Raw genomic sequence first — 21,385 nt, forward strand, 5'->3', positions numbered from 1 at the left:
ATACAATATCGCATCTGATTTCCAAATTAAACCCCATGCATGTTAGCCACGCGATTACCGTAAGATCGGCCTCCTTCAAGAAGACAGCCCAAATTAACTAAGTTATTAACTTAGTTAAATAATTTCTCGTGTCTGGTTTTAGAATTAACGTCCGCGCTTGTGAGCACGCAATCACCGTTAGATATGTGCCTGTCAATCGAACAGTTCAGATCAATTCCTAAGTTTCCTCACGACTTTTGTCGGGGTTTTTCTCGTTCTGCCAAGAAATTGGACTTCCGCCAGGTTTAGACTAGTTCTAAGTTATATTTTTTAGGACTCCGGGATTTAACCATTCATGCGCAGAATACACACAAACACAGAGATATTTCAATTTTTACAATCTAATCCTCCACAACCAAATCCCCTTACAATAATTCAAAACTTACATAAATACCAGTACATACAAACAATCAGATCCTCAATCAATGGATTGAATCTGTCTAATCCTAGATAATACCTACTCTGCATGAAATTCTCCTCGAGAATCTCAACTAAGTCTAAACTACTTGAATTAATTACAAAATCATTCAAATCCCTATATTCTAGCTCTAATCCTATCTAGAAAGCTTTGTAAAGTGACAGCTAAAGGATCCCACTCCTTTGCTTGTAATTTTTTTTTTGGATTTTTGGAATAAAATTGAAGCCTTTTGTCTTCAAGCCTCATGCTCCTGCATCACTCGAGGATTCCACGAAGATCTATTATATAAATGTTGATGTGTTAGCCAACATTACATAAAGGGCAGTTTGTATACTGCAAAATTTGTAGCATTCCAATAAACACATCATGGAAACTATATAGCGAAATAGATCTACAACAAGGAAAAGAAGAAAAAAAATACTCTTTGTCTAAAGGTATAGTAGAAAGAGGCATTGATGAAGCTTATGAGATGCGTTGTTTTAGTGATTCTCAAGTAGAACCCATACAAATATGCCTAAGAATCAAACCTGAGCTATTTGTGGTATACCACTAGATCACAACCCAACTGGAAACATGTCACCTAACTCTTAATGAGTGTTATTCCATTAATAGAGGACTTTCATTCATTGCATGTATTTTTTAAATGTTCATCCTCAATTTGTTATCACAAGGTTTTTATCTATTAACATAACACTATTTAAGATTATAGAGTAATTATTAAGAAGTATGATCAAGCATACGTTGAGAATTAAATGATAGACATGCTTATCAGGATATGTTGCACATTTAGGCATCTTTTCTCGCTTACCTTTGTAGCTTGAAAAATAAGTCAATTTTGAAGAATGTTTCTTGATAATGAAGATGATGTCCCATTGTGAAAAACATGTTTACAGTTGTGATGCAACCTCAGGGAATGCCTACGAATTATTTTGATATCTAAATTTATCATGTAATTTCTTTAGTTTCTATTTTTCATCATGTTTGATAGGTTTGTAGTAGCTTGGTATCCAATCTATCAAGTGAAAGAGGGGCAGTTGTGTGTAACATTTTTGACTTACTATTCACTTGGCCATTTTTCTCATAGAAATTCTTGTTGTAACCCAGTTGAAGGCACCAGTTCGCGTATTGTAGACCCAGACTGATTACCCTACACAAACAAATCTGACAAATTTTAGTTTGTCGATGTGGGTTAAACCAAAAAACAAAGGAGGGAAAGGGTTCAATGCTTTTTTTTGGTCAAAGTAATTGCAAGAAAAACCTTAGACTTGGTTCTGAACTGGTTTTCCCTCCAAACTCAGAAATTCCAAGTGACAAATTACCGCAGGCAAAGAAATCCAGCAAATATTTAGTTTGTCGATGTGGGATAAACCAAAAAGAAAGGAGGGAAAGGGCTCAATGCATATTTCTGTCAAAGTAATTGCAAGGAAAGCTTTACTTCACATTATCCTTGGTCGTGAACCTCCTAAAAGTGTTATGAATTGTAGAGATGGTGTACCCATAGGCTACGGTTGAACTGAAAAATTAATGAGCGAATTAGTTAAGCGACAAGAAGTCAGTTATCAGATCAAATGGAGGGAAACATTGCAATCGTCTAAAACTTGATCTCACGGTCCATAGCGAGGACAATGAGGACCAAAGGGGATTTCATCTCAAAGGAAACGCCTTACGGCATAAATATTAGAACTTGTAAATACTACATTCGATAACATAATGTAGAATGCAAGTGGGTTGTATGATGGTGGCTTGTGACAGATCATTAGGCCATCGATTCTCAATTCAGGATTTGTCTAAATTGCAAGTTTGAACATTGTAATATTCACTTTTTAATTAGGGTTTTGTCTAAATTGCAAGTTTGAGCATTGTAATATTCACAATTCAAGTACTTTAGAGATTTTTAAGGATATTGAATTAATTTATGCATAGAATTTAAATAATAAAAGAAACATAAATCTACTAAGAATTATATCAACAAATTTAGACAAAAACTAAACCATAGAATAGTTAGCATGAAATAATGTATTTCACAAATGACAACTTGTATATTTTTGTTTGTACATTTTTGTTATATTTTTTTTTTTCAGTAATTTTCCATTTATACAAAAATATATTATCATTTCATAATTTTAAACCAATTAAAAAATATAATATTAAATTTTAAATATTTAAAACCAAAAAACACCAAAATTTTAAATAAGTAATTTTCTTTACGTAACTTAACCAATAACAATATTAAAACCTAACAAGGAAAAAAAAACAAAAAACTTCAAATGGTTTAAATTATTATTATTATAATATCAATATTCACTTCATTCGTTCCTAATAAATAATTTTCAAATAATTTATAAAAAATAATTTATAAAATATTATTAATATTTTAATAAATTTATAAAATTAATTTAATTTGCTTTAAGTCTTAACCAATTGTTATATTACCAGATTGATAAGACCAATAACAATAATGAGAACTGCTATTATCACTCTCAACATTAATCCCATAAGAACTGAAGTTTTTGCCTGATGGGTCACTTATAATTTAATTTTAAAATTCCTTCCCAACTATACATTAATTAAGCAATTTTTTTTATTTGTATGAGAACCATACATTAATTTTGAAACCTTTTATTGGTATCAGACTTTCTATTTATAAAGCAATGAGAAAGTGTGACCTCGGAGACGTAATATTTGTTATTATCATTGAACGACTCAAAGCGCTAAACTTAAACCTAACCTTAAAGTATAGATGAGGTCCAAGAAGTCCATCTGTAATTAGGATGATGCTGCATATATAGCCTTGTAATCCTTCCAAAGTTTATCGCGGAAGAATCGCAAGTCCCATCCATCGGCACAGTTTCAAATTCATCTTGGCAACAAAACCAAGGGCAACAATGTCACCGTACTTGAGAAAGCAGGCAATCATATTGACGCCCTCATCCCACTTGTAACCACTGTCGGGATTAGACTAGTGCGGATGGGACAAGCCCCGCGGTGAGGTGAATATAATCTGTAGTGCCTTTAATCAACCCTAACGGTGCACCGCCCATGCCATCCCACTACCAAATGCAGGCCACCTCATGGTTCAGAACACCAATGATCTCAATCTTTACGTCGCCTTGGTAACTGGCAATTTACTTAGCGTTAAAATGGATTTCATCGTTGCTCTGGTAGGCAATCTGGCTCATGCTATCTACAAACAGAGTGATCCCCTCCACGTTCTTTCTGTCGGTGGATGACTTCAAGTTGAATTTTTCCCAGATGAATTGGTTGGCGTTGCTCATTATATGTCGGGCCTTCGACACCCCCTATCTCATTGTCGAATCTCGTCCTATCGTCACTACCTTCAATGGTGTTGTCACGGGCATCACCGATAAACCAATATTATATCACGTGCGTTTATATTGGGGCATTAAAAACGGAAAAATCACAAAATAATATATGGGGTTATAATGAGGGCCTAAAGGGTTTTAATATATTCTACAATAATATATATAACCTAAGGTATTGTTCATACATTTTTTTCTGACCAAGTGAAGGGAAAAAATCGGGCTACACTTCACGAGCGGAGGGAAAGAGTTGCATTTTGGAACTGCAACCCACTTGCTTCTGGTTGTTTGAACTCTAACAACTTTCTGCTCATTTGAACCCTAGCACTCGTTGAATTTTGGAGCTGCAACCCACTTGCTTCTACTCGTTTGAACCCTAGCGGTTGTTTGAACCCTAACAGCCTTTAGCTATCGAGTTTCTCAGAACTTGACTGGGTTACTCGACGCAGGACCTTAGCTGACCAGAGCCTTCGCACCTTTGCTCTTCATTGTGTTTTTTTATTATTGAAAGAGGACTTTTTCCTAGCTGCGACTATCGGTGTGCTCTAGATCTGGGAGGGATCAGACTCGATCAAAGGACGGGAGGGTCCATTGTCTCAAGTTCAGGTATTTATACACTACCAAAACAATCTATTTTGTAGGTCCTGACTTCTGGGTATGTATTTGGGCAAGGATACTCTAACTCTGAGTTAGATTTCGGGAGAGATTTCAAAGTGTGTAATTAAAACTACAATGGTGTAAAAATATATTAGCTGCATCTATAGAACAAAGTTGATCACCTGCCAACTTGTACTTCTTTGGTTGTGACATTAAAGAATACGAGACAGGTTGACCTTCTGACCTTAGTTTGATTAACAAAATAAACAAATACTGCAAACTTTTGGCACATTTTGAGGTTACCAAAACAGATCAACAAAGGATGCAGAACAGATATTCTGTGGCAAACACGATGGCTAATAACTAGAGTAGCTATACAAGGACAACAATCGTGAAAGGCCAAGCAACAGTGCAAAATTCTTTGTAGAGCTCTAATGGTGAATTTAGGGAGAGGGCAGTGGCAATCACATTGACGCCCTCATCCCACTTGTAACCACTGCCGGGATTAGACCAGTGCGGATGGGACAAGCCCCGCGGTGAGGTGAATATAATCTGTAGTGCCTTTAATCAACCCTAACGGTGCACCGCCCATGCCATCCCACTACCAAATGCAGGCCACCTCATGGTTCAGAACACCAATGATCTCAATCTTTGCGTCGCCTTGGTAACTGGCAATTTACTTAGCGTTAAAATGGACTTCATCGTTGCTCTGGTAGGCAATCTGGCTCATGCTATCTACAAACAGAGTGATCCCCTCCACGTTCTTTCTGTCGGTGGATGATTTCAAGTTGAATTTAGAACAAAGGATGCAGAACAGAGATTTTGTGGCAAACACGATGGCTAATAACTGGAGTAGCTCAACAAGGACACAATCGTGAAAGGCCAAGCAATAGTCCAAAATTCTTTGTAGAGCTCTAATGGTGAATTTAGGGAGAGGGCAGTGGCTAAAATTTCCCATACCTTGTCATCTCATATCCCAGTTCGCGGGTGGCATCCACAGTGGATGATTACAATTAGCTGGAAAATCACTACTTTGCGGGTATTCCACATGTTTAATTTAGTTTTAAAGATTAGTATTTAGTTATGACTTTATTTATTGCAAATTCTAAATGAAGAACTGTACTGTATTTTATGTTATGGATTATATATTTTTTGGAATGTACACTTAAATCTTGTAATTGGTAATGAAGAAGACATAATTCTACGATAGGATTCATAGAGCATTATCAAAGATTATTTGGATCGAGTCAGTGCCTTGCTGGCCAAGGAAGCTTGGTATGTTTCAACACCCATATCCTTAATCTCCAATATAGTGTTGTTGGGTAAAACTATAAAATAATAGTCACTCACTACAATTAATCAGCTAGGAACTTGATTTTAATTGAACTTAGGATATATGGAAGACACAATTGGAGATTCTAGATTATATGTTCTTCTTTATTTGAATATACAACTATGGCCTTGATAATTTGAGGTTTTTTCCAGGGGTTGGCCTTACCAATGAAATCAATGAGTGGTGGAAGAAAAACCTTCTCACACAAGTTTTCAACCAACCAAATGCAGTGTCATGCCCCTTTAATCATATTCAATGCAAGAAATTTTGGGCATGTTTCATTTTTTCTTGTTGTCTATGACAAACATTGTTCTACTATTCATGGGGATATTAATTTTCAAGAATTTGTCTGTCACAATTCCCTAAAATATTTTAGGAAAAATGCTTGTCAGACACTCTTTCATCTCTGGAACAATGTTTTCTTATATTTTGGAATTAAGGATTGATTTTAGATTTTGAGAAGTTTGATAGTGGTATGCAAAAGTGGGACAAAGAATGATATTGCTATTATCTCAAATTTGAATATCACACTTTGAATATCATGTAGTTCATACCCTTGTTACTGGGCACTTCTGAATCAATTTGAAAGGATCTTGGGTCATTATGAAATGATTTATTTTATGATGCTAATTCGTATCTATCTTGCATTTCCTTTTGGCTTATTTAAGGCACAGACTAGCCCTTTCCTAAGGCCCTTCTCGACCTTTCTGAGACCCCCCTATCTGAGGCATTTTTGTATTAATTTTAGGCCCTATTTGGGCCCTCTTCTTGGTAGACCTCAGTAGTATTTGACCTAAGTATTTTCAATGGCATCTCTGTGGACAAAATTTGGGATTATTCTGAGTGAATTTGGAGGAAATTCTTGTGTTATCTCTATATGGTTCTAGAATAATATGATGCTCATTTAAGCCTCTATTCTGGGCTCTTCTAAAATCAATCTATATATATATATATTTAAAATACCTCCAAGGCAGATTGTTTGTAGCCTTATCCTCACCTTTTGTAAGATTTATCATTTCTGCCAAATATGAAGGGTTTGTTGAGCTATATCAGGACCTCTCTAGAGTTGCATCTAGGACTGATCAAGGGCTTATTCAAATATCTGATAGAAGCATGTAAGGAAATGATGGCTATAATCAAATCATGCCTTTCTTATGAAACAATTACAAGAAGTCTACTATTGGTCATCTCAAGAATAGATCTCTCTTCACTACTGGTATTGGTGTATTTTCTTAAATTTCAATTTGATTCTATGTTTAAGGTCAAGATCGCCCTCAGTTATGGCTTGCTTATCAGTTTTGGAGGGGTTTGATTGTTCAATAGCTATTTAATGCTTTGTGTTTTTCTTTTCGGCAATCCAAAATTGGAATCGAAAATAGGGTGACGAAGCCCAACATGCCCATGGCTAGCAAAGGTATTTTACAGTATTCTACTGTCCAAACCCCATACCAAAACCTAATATCAACAAATATGTAATACATCTTTATTAGTGTTTATATGAATATCAATGGCTCTATATGACTAGTGTAAAACAGAGATTGATTTGATAGAGGTTATATGCATGCTCTGTGATGTAGTGGTGACGTGGGCCGAAACGAGGCCTAAAAGGGTTTTATTAGACATTGGGAACCTAGGGTGCCATGCTTCAAAACCCAATGGGGGTGATGAGATCAAGCTAGAGTAAGCAGGCTTTTTCATTCCTAGAACATATGTAATTTTTTTTAAATTTGCAAAACCCTTATGTAGTACTCATGTTTTATCAGCACATAGTGGAAACTTCAGTTTTATAAAGAAGTTTTGATTGTGAGCTTAACCTCTCTGGTCAAGCATTTTTCTCTAGCCATATGCTTATTCAAGCATTTTAAACCCTCTTCTGGCGGGGGTTGATGAAGAAAAATGTTGTATGTGACGCTTTGGGTGTGTAATTCTATGTCCACATGAAATCTAGGAAGTAGAATCAGCTTGCTGATAAGCAAATGCCAAGGTAGATTCAGCTTCCCAATATGATGCTCTGGTCTTTTGCAGATATTTTGGGGTTTTTACCAATTAGAGTTAACAATTAGAATTGGGTGTGTAGGAGGTTTGGTGTCGATGTCAAGAATACGAGTGCTACAACAAAGTCATCATCCATGGTTGTTACGTTGGCCTCTGTTTCAAATCAGTAACTGCATGTGGATATATTGAGGTCAATAACAGGGCTCTTTGCTTGCCTATTTAGTTGGGATGGTTTAAATGTATTTATTTTACATCCATTGGTTTTGTTTTCCTGCCATTCAGCCACTGGGGCCACAGAGGAACAAAGATGAAAAGGGAAGCATTAGATCAAATTTGGTTTCAAAATCCAAGCATGTAGCAGGTTCAGGAAAAGCACCTGGGATTTCTAATGTTGAACCCTTACATACACGTGAATCAATTTCAGAAAAATTGCCCAGGGTTTGGAATGTTGAGGTCTCAAGTAATGATCCATCAAGTTCAAGGATACAATGCAAGCCTTCTACTACTGTCTCTCTGGTAAAAACATTTCAGCTTCAGGGAGGTCTTCTACTACTGGCCTCTCAGGTAAACACGCTTCAGCTCCAGGGAGGCCTTCTACTATTGACCTCTCTAGCAAATGTACTTCAGCTTCAGGGAGACCACCAAAGCCTTCAAATGTTGACATCTCAGGCAAAGCTGCTTCAAATGCATCCAAGTCTAGGTTCTGCCCACCTATAGCTAAAGGTGTCTCAAGCAGAATTCCAATGACTAATGCATCAAAAAGGAAGACAAGGCTTCCACGAGCTTTTACATCAACACTGACTGCCAGAAGTGAGGTTAGGAGCATTTGGTCCACTGCTCTTATTTTAGCATGTGTAGATGGTGCTTTTTATTCACATATTTTTACTCTATTCTTTTGCAAAAGCAAGTGAAGGGTTTATCTAATCCATAGCTCCAATTGCCATCCAATGGTTTCTATTAAACAACTTGCATCTAGAGCCATTGAGCGGGATGTCATGGAAGAGGAAGAGGACTTGCCCAACATTGACGAAGCAGATAATGAAAATCAACTTGCTGTAGTTGAATATGTTCAAGACATTTACCATTTCTATTGGTATACTGAGGTATGTCCCTTTTGTCATGGGAGCCTTGCAAACTATTTTTATTCTATCCAAAATAACAACATCTTGTCTTGGAAGAATACACTTCATTTAAACAATTTAATCAGACACTAGATTTTCATTGCATATAGTATGCAGTGATTACATGTGAGCAGCGTGTGTCTGTGCCATACATGAATATCTCCACTGGAGAATTAAAGTGCCCAATTAAGCATCATGGAAGGTTATAATTTATGAATGAGGACATTAGGTCAATCTATAGTTTAGATTCAACTCTGAATAAATAATTGTATGTCTAATTTGTTTCTATTTTGGTCCGGTGTGTTTGTTGTATTGCACGCATACAACAATCTCTCATCAAACTACATGTCAAACCAAGTTGATATCAACCAGAAGATGAGGGGAATACTTATTCACTGTGATGTACTTGATTAATACATATCGATATCTATCTGTTTCTGTAATAATAATTTTTTTGTACCTTTCTATTGATAATTTTCTAACATAAACGATTTGCACTTATAGGTTCATCTAAAATTTGATTTAATGGATGAGACACTTTTTCTCATGATTAACCTGATTAGTAGATTTCTTTCTGTGGTGTACACTATTACGAGAAAGGATATTCAACTAGTGGGGTTGACTGCCATGCTAGTTGCTGCCAAATATGGAAATTTGGGCTCCCAAGGTTGTAAATAATCATAGGAGGGAAAGTTCGTTGTTAAGTTGAAATTTTGTATTGATTTGTTTTGACTAAAAACTTGTTTCTTGTGCCCTTGATTTGGCATCTAGAATAAGGCTTCACATTCGAACTCATTTTCCTTAAGGGCTTTATAAGTTAAGGAACTGATTACAATCTCAAACAATGTTTATACACGTGGTGAATTTCTCTCCATGATAAGATTTTGTTTTCTCACATTATTATGTCATACTTGTCTCCCATATTTCGAGCTTTATATTTCTAATTGTTTAAATAATTCATATTTGGAATTGTTATCTTTTCTCATGTTTATGGTATGTTTCATTTTCTTTAGGAGAAATTGATGCTCAAAAATTAAGATTCAATTTGGATGTACCAACTCCCTTTGTTTTCATGAAAAGGTTTCTAAAGGCTGCTCAGGATGATAAATAGGTATTCTACTTTTCTTGAAATTTTGATGAATATTCAAATGGAATTTAGCCTCAATTATGTTATGAAATGCATTGTATTTTCGATGTGTTGCATGAGAGGCATCATGCACTATTTTGTTCTAACTGTAAGCTTCCATAAATGGGATCTTTATAAATTTAATGCTTTTTTGGGTTTGGTTCCATGGATTAGCTTGAGAAGCTGGCATTCTATCTTCTTGAACTATGTTTGGTTGAGCATGAAGAAATGGAAACCATCTATGCTGACAGTCTCAACTATATACATGGACAACATATCCTGCAAAGGATGCCAGCTTGGACAAGACTGGTAGAAACATGCACACTATAGAGAATCAGAACTCAAGTAAATCTTGAATCAAAACTCAAGTAAAGTCATCGGCTCATTGGTTTACTAGCTTTCTTCATCGAACTGACAAGAAAACTTGTCTTGTGAATGGTGAGAACGGACGTTAGAAGGCTTTTGTGTCCCTCTTTATTTTGTAGGACGAATTTACATGATATATTGATTGGATATTATGTTTCAACTTGTGGGCTTAGATCAATTTTAGATAGTGTACATAATTGTAGATGTTGCACACGAGACAACTACCTATGGCTAGGGGTATGGAAGTTATCAATATACTGATTCAGTTGGACATGTTCTTCAATTCTATTCCTGTCAGTATAGGAAAAGATTGTGGCGGAGAATTCGGTGCTCATTTTTATAACTCATAATGATAAGAAATTCCATGGTTTTGCAACTTTTTAAAAGCACAACCATCCCTTTGAGAGGCAAGCCACTCAACATGCTAAGCTATGTTTGAAACTATGAAATGACATACATTATCAGATAAGTTATATTCTGATTTTTATTCCAATTCGGAGATAAAATAGTTTGATATATAAAAGAGATGTTTTCAATTATGGTCTTTATGTGATTGTTTTAATTTTTTTAAGATCAACTTTGACTCTTTATTTTGAGATTATGTGGCCTAGGTATTCCATTTTCGTTTTAATAAAAGAACAAATCAAAATAAATTCGTGTTTCTACCAAGATGGTCAATACCTGTTAATTGTGTTTAAAGTGTTCTTTTCATGATTTGCTACAGATGAGAAAATAATCAATACCTGTTAATTGTGTTTAAAGTGTTTTTTTCATGTTTTGCTACAGATGAGAAAATAATCAAAGTGTATAAATATAATTTTTTTAAGACATGGTTGGAAAAGTCCATTCATGATTGCTTACAATTAAGAACTTTGGTTAAACTGAATGACATTACCCTTGAATTTGTAATGTCCTTCATGAGTACTAAATATTGTTTTGCAAAATCAAGTTGTATCGTGAGTTGATAATTCCTTTATCTAAGGTATAATTTTGAGAAATATTTGGTTTCATGAAGTTTATTCAGCATTTTGTTTATTACTAGAATCAGAAATTTGTTTTTATTATTATCTTAATCTTTGGTAATCTGAAATAATTTTTTTTGGTACTAGAATCAGTTTATCAGGGATTTTCCTTTTTATTAAGAACTCTGCATCTCAAAATATCCCAAATTAACCTTTCTATCTCTATTTTATGGTAATGTTGATCTCCGTATTGCTTAACATTGATAGTGCTTTCTAGTGGCAACTCCATGGGTAGGTCTTATACTAGTTTAGTTATGTTATCTCAAAATGCATGGAACATAGGATTTCCATTGATAAAATAAAATGTCAGCTTGAGAAGCTGGCATTCTATCTTCTTGAACTATGCCTAGTTGAGTATGAAGCATTGAAATGGAAACCATCTATGTTGGCAGCCTCAGTTATATACATGGCAAAACACATCCTGCAAAGGATGCCAGCTTGAACAAGACTGCTTCATAAACATGCACACTATAGATAATCAAAACTCAAGTAAATCTTGAATCATAACTCAAGTAAAGTCATCGGCTGATTGGTTTACCAACTTTCTTCATGGAACTGACAAGCAAGCTTGTCTCATGAATGGTGAGAATGGACGTTAGAAGGCTTCTGCGTCACTCTTTATTTTGCAGGACAAATTTACATGATATATTGATTGGATATTATGTTTCAACTTGTCGGCTTAGATAAGTTTTAGATAGTGTACATAATTGTAGATGTTGTACATGAGACAACTACCTATGGCTAGGGGTATGGAAATTAACAATATACTGATTCAGTTGGACATGTTCTTCAATTCTATTCCTGTTAGTATAGGAAAAGATTGTGGTAGAGAATTGGGTGCTCATTTTCATAACTCATAATGATCAGAAATTCCATGGTTTTGCAACTTTTTTAAAGCACAACCATCCCTTTGAGAGGCAAGCCACTTAGCATGCTAAGCTATGTTTGAAACTATAAAATGACATACATTATAACATAAGTTATATTTTGATTTTTTTCCAATTCAGAGATAAAATAGTCCGATATATAAAAGAGATGTTTTTGAGTTATGGTCTTTATGTGATTGTTTTAATTTTTTTAAGATCAACTTTGACTCTTTATTTTGAGATTATGTGGCCTAGGTATTCCATCTTCGCTTTAACAAAAGAACAAATCAAAATAAATTCTAGTTTTTGCCAAGATGGTCAATACATGTTAATTGTGTTTAAAGTGTTCTTTTTTTGATTTGCTATAGATGAGAAAATAATCGAAGTACAGGAAGGCTTGGAGATGCATCTTCTGCCATACTCTGTAAAAGAGTACCAATGACAACTTTCGTAGCCGCAATTTTAATAAGCTACATAAAATCACCATTTCCTCTTACAGTTGCTTTATCATTATGTAGATCACCTCCAATTTTATCTTCACCAGTAGTTTCATCATCCTTCTCTTATTGACATCCTAGATTAACTGATTAAAAAGCCCTAATATTATATATGTGTTTGCCTGTTCTGGAGTCACAACTTTCAACACCTTTAATTTTAGGCCAGGTATCCCAAACTTTCAGAAATTTAAGAACTCGTCTCAATCCCTCATCTCCCACATGTGCATCATCATTTTTCTTTGTGTCAGTATCTGAGTCTTCAGTAGCTTTAGGTGATACTAAAAAGGAAGCATCTACATATTGTCCATTCTGTTGTAAGTAGAACACCTTCTCCTTGTATTTCTGATCACTGTCTTTTGTTACGAAAATTTCAAACAAAGGAATGCCTGGAGCTCTTGCAGCCAGCTTCCTTGCATTGTAACTCTTGGCAAAATATATCTCATGTTGAGAATCAATATGGATAGTTCTTCCATATGGATCATTTTCACCCTCTACCAAACCAGCCCACCATCCAACCTCGTGTTTAATCATTCCTTGTAAACCTAGAGTACAATGATCATCTGATGGCACCAATATAGGATCTAAAGTGCATGAATAGTTCCCTGAAACAAAATTATCCCAATTTTAAGAAGTGGAATGTTGCTCAATAACGTGTACTACCTGGATTTAGTGTTGTTGGGAAAAGTATCCAATACGGAATGACCCTATCCCACTCTAAGGGTGATAGTACCTCAGCAACAATCAAAGCAAAGCTATTCAAGATTACTTCTTTATGAGATGTAAGAGAGAGGAGAAAGAGATCCACTAACCGTTATCTTCCGCTAATGATTGATCCAATCTTCCCTCTTTGCTGCTTGCTCCCAGCTGCTTGCTCTTTCACTGGCCGAGCTACACAAAGATCCTGCAAAAGCACAAGAAAAGGAAACTACAAGAAGCATACATCCATAATTGATTCAAGGATTAGAATAAATCAAATATACAAGCATCAATACGCCACAGAGACACATGCATATAGAAGAACCTCAAATGCTTTATTAATGGAAGAAGTAAAGTTCTGAGAGTGTTACAACCATAAGAGGCCCAATCCAGCAACACCTCCCAACAGAAAGAAATCTCCTCTTCACCTCCTTCAAAGCAATCACCCAATAGTTCTATACTCAAACCAACAGCACTTCCTTACATTCACAAGATTCCAGCCTCCTTAGACCTCATGAGAGAGCTCTATATATAGGAGTTTTGGAGAAAGGATGAGTCAGCTTGAGGCTGGCATGAAGCTGACTAGTGTCCTCTCCCACTTCAGATATTCTTCAGTTCTTGAGTCCACTTGGAGTTTCTTGCTTCCACTTGGAGATCTAGATCCTCTTACTCATCACAAGGCGAATTCCCTGGTCCAAGTGTCATTTTGGAAGCTTCCTGGGCATTTGACACTTTGCAGAATGACTGTGCCACTTGGCCAATCTCGCCCAGTGTAGGTAGCCTTCATAGATTTGACATTCAGCGCAGGTACAGAGTGGAGCAGTTGACATTCAGCGCAGATGCTTAGTGGAGCAGTTGACATGATCCAAAATTAGCTTGTTTTTGAGTGTTTTCAGGTGGAGAACTGATTTTCAGTGCTGTGGTTTGCTGACCTTGTTCCTCTAGGGGTAGGAACAACATGTTTAGGGACTTTGGATCCCTTAGATTATCGACATTTCATGCTTCATGTTGTAAGGCACAAAAATGTCTATAACAGTTGCCCCCTAAAGTATGAGGTCGTTTATCGGGTGAAATGCTTTATCAGGAGGATCCGAAGTTCATTCAATCGCTGAGGGGCGCCCTGTAATAAAATACAATACAATACATTATTTTTCATTCTGCTTTCATGATCTAGCTGAGGCGGGCATTCCCATGCTCAACTTTATAAATTCATTTTGGTACATAGAACAGACGATCGTCTGATGGTAGACTGATAATTCTCTGCTGAAATTATCATCCTTTGAGTAGGATGATCATCTGCTACAATGATGTACATATCAAATGTCTTTATATTTCCTGAATATATATCGCAGCCCGGATGGATGAAACTAGATCCGGGGTCTTCAAAACTCGTTCGATCTTCACTCTAAGTACAAGTCGATCCATGTGAGAATTGCGCTGAAGTCGAACATGGAAAGACATCGCTTGATTACCGGTCAATAATGTAAACCGTTAACAAGTGCGAGAGGAATCACCAATAATGACAATGACCCTCAAGGTACTGCAGTACAATTCACGTGGTGTGAATAAAGGACTTGGCGTCGAACACTATGCAAAATCTTCTGGTCGAAGGTCATTAATGTATACCTGTCGCCGGAAGTGAGAAACTTGCCATTGAGGCATGCAAGCTTCAAAGTACTGGGGGGTTTGTTCCTAGATCAACTTCTTGGATAATGAGCTGAAGTCGACAAGAAGCGATCCGTCAAAGGAGGGCCTTAATGAATCCCACATCAGTGACACGGAACGGAGCTAATGATTTTAGTGGAGGTGAAAACAATCTGTGAAATATGATTCAGGGTGGCGATCATGGGTGGATGAAGGATAATGTATGGCAGTGGATGGGACACTGTTGACTCTTTCTGAACAACATCTCTTGAACATATAACGACACTGATGTGATGGATCGGTAGCATTACCCCAAATGTGGATGGTTTGGCGAGGACCATGGTGATGAGACCGGTGAATGAAACAACCCAACCCGATGTGATACGGAGGACAAAGTGTCATGTTCAAGAGCGACTTGCTACCATTAAAGCTTTGAGGTTCTCCCAATTTTTGCCCAGTCATTTCTGACCAGTACCTCTTTATTTTTGTCAAGCTTGAGGAGGATAACATATGCTTGTTCTATAACCTGCCCTTCAGGCAAGCCCATCGCTATGTTTTAACGAGCTTAGCGATAGGGAAACTTGTTCTCGTCTAAAGACAAGTTTGTCGCTATTTAACCATTTTAACGAGTCTAACGACAAGGAAAACTCGGTCCTTTTCATTTTTAGAGAGTCTGAAAAGGTACAGAAAGTTAACTCCAAAATTCCTTTTTCGTCATCTAATCCCTTAAGTCCGAAAAAGTATAAAACAATACAGAAGGGATGAGTTTTCGATAACTTTAACGAGCCGAATAAAACAAGCGCTCGACCTTTTTGTGTAACAATCCCTCAGGTCCAAAAAGATTAAAATGTAGAGGAGGGATAGCTCTTCCGGTCACTTTAACGAGCTGGAAGGCCAAAACTTGGCAAACTTTTCATATTTTACGAGTCAGAAGAAAAGAGCTCAAAGAAGACTCGTCTTTTGAGGAACGAGTGATAAACAGGGATAGCAGCAGATTCCAGGTACAAGTTGGAATTTTCCAATCACGGCAGTGTCACAAGGATGGCTAAGTGAAATCACTCTTCGCAGCTGTTCCTCAAAATGGGTAAACAATCATATGGGGGTGAACGATCGACCAAATGAAAAGTGAAGGTGGTAGGTGCACATACGACCAAGGATTTTATGGCTAATGAATTTACGGTCTCAAATGGTTATTTACCGGTACTGGGTTCATTTTTTAAAGAGCTTGAATGCGCCAAAACACTGCTCAATCTTATGTTTATTTTTTAACGAGCATGAACTATGTGCTAAAACTGCTCGGTGATAAGTTTGCATGCCCCCAGCATAATAACGCAAATCGAGGTGCATGCCCCCCAAGCTTCATTGCATTCAACTCGGTGGTTGGAATGAAGGTTTACCTTTGAGAAAGGGGATTTGTTTCATTTTTTAATGAGGTTGACACAGATAGGAACTATCCTCGAAGTCCAAATCCATTAGATATAGAAGGTTTCATATTCCACTGTGGCCATTTCCGCCAGATTACTCGAAGGCGGTAGGGTAAAAGTACCCATTAAGGCAGGGTCTTTTAGGAGACCTACTCCGATATTTTGGAGCGAATAATTGCTTCCATGGATCTTTGGAATGCTTCCCGTAACTTTTGAACTGTTGGGGAGAAAAGTTTGTTGGTCAACGATTGTAATTCCTCCTTGGAAGGGAAATGCAATCTTCCTGAAGTAGGTTGACACAACCGCGGCCATGGCATAGATCCAGGGCCTTCCCAGTAGGATGTTGTAATCGAGGTTTCCATCAATTACTTCAACATCAATTCCTACTGTTTTGCCCCCCAGTTCAATTTGCAAGTTACTTAAAATCCCGTATGGAGTGTATGATCGTCCATCAAATGCTTTTAACGTCGTTGATGATTTCAACAAGGGTGGTGAGCCTAAATCTTTCCAGCAACTCATCGACATAAGACATGTAGATGCCCCCTCATCAATAATTGTTCGATGAACAGTTTTGTTGAGGGCTTTCACTTGAATAAGGAAAGCTAGTTGAGCTGGTAACTGAGGGTCATATCCTTTATGATCAAAGGCGACAAGATTGGAATCCATTGGGTCAATTCCACCTATTGCTGAAAATAAAGCTTGTTCTTGGGAGAAGCAATTTTGCGGTACCTCAAGTGTCGACATAACGGACGGCGATTGGGCCAGGTCCTCTATCTGTGCTATTTTCGCACAAGGATTAAATGTCAATTTGCGTACTGCTCCCTTTTGCGACTTTATTATTGGCTCAGGGACGATGGGTGGCACAACTTCGGTCAAAGTTGTTGTCAAACTACTAGGTTGTTCATTAGCCTTGTCGTTCGACAGCTTTGGATTCCTGTAATCCTTATTTCTCGTCAAAGCATTATTTTGCTGCTTTGAGGTAGACAACATAAGCACTTGGGATCGGGAAGCATTTTGATTAGCAACCAGATTTTGACCTGGATTAGGAAACAGATCAGTTAATACTGCTGGGGTTTTTGAACTCTTAAAGAGTTTCTTAACTTCAGCTATATGTGGACAATCTTTCGTCCAATGATCCTCATCGCATATATGACACCCTGTCGGGGGTTTCCTTTCTCTCCCTTTCTTTTTCTTCTTGCCCCCTAGTTGCTTCAGTTGTTTGCCCTTGTCGGTCGACATGGCATTTACTTCTGAGGCAAGAAGTTCTTCATTTGCATTTTGACTATAAATTTTGTGCTTGCCAATCACGCCATCGCCGGCGTGAGAGTCATTGTTTGATTTAGGAGGAGGAGGAATTGAGAATTCCGGTCTATGGGCGTCAGGTATTTTGTCGTAGAGCGTGCCGGACTGAGTATAGACCAAGTCTAGATATTGCGCACGAGCGATAACCTGCTCTTCCGTTACGACCCCCCCCTTTGCCACATCTTCCGTGATGGCAGGAAGTAATGACTTGATAAACCATTCAGCTAATAGCTGATCGGGAACGTACGTTTTTACCATCCTACGAAGACGTCGCGACTCATGTATATGATCAGATATGTGGGTGGCAGTCGTCTATTTGAAGTTGGTAAGGAGTTCTGTTCCCGTTTCATACCTTATCGGTAATTGAAAATGGGTTAAAAAGGTTGTGGCTAAGGTACTGAAGTTGTCGAACGAAGCTCTAGGCAATTCAATGTACCATTTTGCCGCTGGGCCCGTTAACGTCCTCTGAAAGAGGCGAATTCTTATCGAATCATCATTCAGGGTGTTCGATGAACACCATAGATGGAATGTCATCACATGATTCGACGGATCTTCACCCGGATTTCCATTAAATTTAGGAATATCTAACGGAAGTTTATGCAGAAACGCTGGCCACCAAGGGGCATAAGCAATTGGATCATTCGTCAGCCGGTTTAGATCTGGTAATTCTAGAGTTGCTACAAAGGGCAACTGTTGGTTCAGGTTAGGCGAAGCATATCCAGGATAAGATGGGATCGCCCGAGCAATGGGTCTTTGCAAACCAGCATAATGCTGGCAACTTTGACAAGGTTGATGGGCATAACCATTATAGTATGGTTGCCCATTACTTACAAAGACTGGTTGCTCAGGTCCTTGATATGATTGCTGGAACGGCGGTTGTTGAGATTGAACCAGCTCTGGTTGTTGGACCATTTTCTGTTGACCAATACTAGATGATTGACTAGGATGAGGAGTCACAGTACTTGTTTGAGCCTGAGTCGCTCCAGATAAGGAGGCATTACCCTGAGATTGTGATTGAGTCGTTGAGACAAGAGGCTGTTGTATTGCAACCTGAGAAACTTGGGGTTGACATACAACAGGTAGCGCTTGTACTAGCGACGCATTCACCATAGCAGGTGTGGTGGGAATATCCGACACAGGGTGTACTGGTTGCATTGAATATACAACCCCTGGTTGTCGAGGCAGTATTGGTACCCAACCGCTGGATGTAATTCCAGTTTGACCTGAACTTTGTTGTAAACTCCCATATGGTTGTTCTCTAGGAGGGAACAATGAAAGAGCATACTACCCTCCATACGGTGGAAATCCAGTACTTAAAGGGTAAATTGGCCTTTGAAGACACATTGGATCAATTTGTTGAGTTTCAACATAAGAAATACCAGATGATAATCCGGATGAAGAAATAGGAACTAACCATGTCGTCGTCCCTGATGGGACTCCGGCTTGTTGTTGACAATTTGCCGGGACAGATGGTATACCAGCGAACATCGTTGGAGTAGCGGAAGGAGGCTCTGTCGCTGCTGTGTCGGACGACACAGTCCTAGACGTCGACGGTTGTTCAGACATATTGAGTCTATCCAATAGATTGCCTAGCGATTCTACAGGAACTTCACTGGTGATAGACTAACTTCGAAGATCAATGAGGGAAAGGTGATGATTATTCCGCTTAAAATAAATTTTATAACGACGCTTTAGACACAACTTGCTTTTTCACTTTTAAAGAGTCGAGAAAAAGCTAAAGATGACTCTAGTCTCCTTCGATGTTTTAACGAGCCCGAAGTGACAAATGCTCGGATGGACTTTTTCAGTTATAGAGTTTGAAAAAGGCCAAAAGAAACTGCTCTGGAGATCTAGGCAGAGGGTGTGCCAAACTTTTCGCAAAACCACAGAATACGTTTTACGGTACGAGTGGTCGATCTTCGTGAATGCTGTGTTCACTGCATTGCGATCAGTAGGGCGGCCGACACGACTTCCTATGGATAAAAGATATATGCCTATAGGGGTCTCCCAATATATACGCGACGGTACGTGGGAGCACAAGTCCGTATTAGTGCCACCGACTCTCAGGAGGAATCACCCACCTTCGTCGAGATCGACAGTCACTACGTTTAACGACGCCGGAACACGTCTCTAGCTTAGACCTCTACGTGTTTGCGTTATGTTTCAAAGCGTTGTTAGGTTCATTCAATATATTTTAAGTTGATCTTTTTAAAGTTTGCCTTTCAAGGTTCACCACGAGATGTATTGATACAAATTCCTAAATGCAGTCTAAGATGAGAAGCAAGCTTTTTCCAATCTTTTCGACTTATGAAAATCTTAACTACTGAGGGAAAAGAGAGACAAAATATTTTCACACAGATCAAAGAGCACTCGCTAATGCACTTTTTCCCTAAATCAACATACAAACTTATATGCAAAGTGCAAAAATGCAGGTATTTCTTTTCTCTTTCTTAATGTTTGTGCGACACAAAAAGAAAGTTGTTGTATAATTTCGAATTCAATTTCAAGTGAAAGCAAACAAGCTTGTCCAAAATCAAAAGACACCTTAAGATTTACTTGTTTCGACACTAGAAATATATAATTTCAAACCAAATGACGAAAGCAAAAGCTCAATCAGCTATGAACAACAAACAAACTAGCTCTTAAGATCAAAACGACACTTTATCACAGGTCTAGATCTAAGAGGTCACAGCAAGACTAGTTCACTTTCGTTATGGGAAACTGTAAATGATACAAGAAATACACAAAGAACAAACACGGTTTCTTTATACAACCGAGGCAGAATAGTGGCAAGGAAAGTTGGTTTCAGATAGGCACATTGACTGGTAACAGGCAGCAAAAACAAGAGTGAAAACAGGGCAAGAAACAGCAGGAAACCCCAGTAGCACAAGGCAAGACTGGTCCAGCGCAGGTGGTACACAGGCAGTTTGACCTTCAGCGCAGGTAACTCCTTCGCGAACTGCGTTGAAATGCAGACAGCCTTCACACAGCCTGCACTGAAGAACGAAACTTTCGTTTCTCTTGGTTTCCGGGTCACAGATTGCTAAAAAATTCACAGTTTTTGGCCAAATTAGAAGCTATCAGTCAAGGACACACTAAGGGATGACAAGGAGGATGAAAAGCTATCACTAAGAGCTTATTAGAGTCCTTGTGGATCAGCTCTTCAAATCATAAACTTGCCCAGAAACTGAGCTAGAGTAGCTGCCCTCTACTTTGCATTTGAAAGATTCAAATGCAGTACGATTCGGTACTCCCTGTGTTTATGAAATGAACAGCAAAAACACAAACAACCAACAAGATACGATCCCCAGCGGAGTCGCCAATTTGTTGTTGGGAAAAGTATCCAATACGGAATGACCCTATCCCACTCTAAGGGTTATAGTACCTCAGCAACAATCAAAGCAAAGCTACAAGATTACTTCTTTATGAGATGTAAGAGAGAGGAGAAAGAGATCCACTAACCGTTATCTTCCGCTAATGATTGATCCAATCTTCCCTCTTTGCTGCTTGCTCCCAGCTGCTTGCTCTTTCACTGGCCGAGCTACACAAAGATCCTGCAAAAGCACAAGAAAAGGAAACTACAAGAAGCGTACATCCATAATTGATTCAAGGATTAGAA

General features: G+C 37.9%; 1 protein-coding gene, 1 long non-coding RNA gene and 1 pseudogene across 2 annotated transcripts; 2 read left to right on the forward strand and 1 right to left on the reverse strand.

Moving 5' to 3' along the window:
• Positions 1-3,988: 3,988 nt before the first annotated feature.
• On the forward strand, positions 3,989-8,111 carry LOC149165187 (uncharacterized). The gene is made up of 2 exons (XR_016260316.1): positions 3,989-5,413; positions 7,985-8,111. It is a non-coding gene; the product is annotated as an uncharacterized LOC149165187 (long non-coding RNA).
• Positions 8,112-8,649: 538 nt separating this feature from the next.
• Positions 8,650-9,501, forward strand: LOC149165188 (cyclin-B2-4 pseudogene; annotated as a pseudogene).
• A 3,289-nt stretch (positions 9,502-12,790) lies between these two features.
• On the reverse strand, positions 12,791-13,231 carry LOC149165189 (protein EXECUTER 2, chloroplastic-like). The gene has a single exon (XM_089429740.1). It carries the CDS (start codon positions 13,229-13,231, stop codon positions 12,791-12,793), a length of 441 nt encoding a protein of 146 aa, XP_089285866.1.
• Positions 13,232-21,385: the final 8,154 nt, after the last annotated feature.

Source organism: Pinus tabuliformis, chromosome 5_1 (genome assembly GCF_031772625.1).
Source record: "Pinus tabuliformis cultivar Carrire ecotype Pingquan chromosome 5_1, CPIR1, whole genome shotgun sequence".
NCBI classification, from domain to species: Eukaryota; Viridiplantae; Streptophyta; class Pinopsida; order Pinales; family Pinaceae; genus Pinus; species Pinus tabuliformis.

Coding starts and splice junctions, on each gene's coding strand:
- LOC149165189 (XM_089429740.1), bottom strand. CDS start 13,231: ATGATTAAACACGAGGTTGGATGGTGGGCTGGTTTGGTAGAGGGTGAA.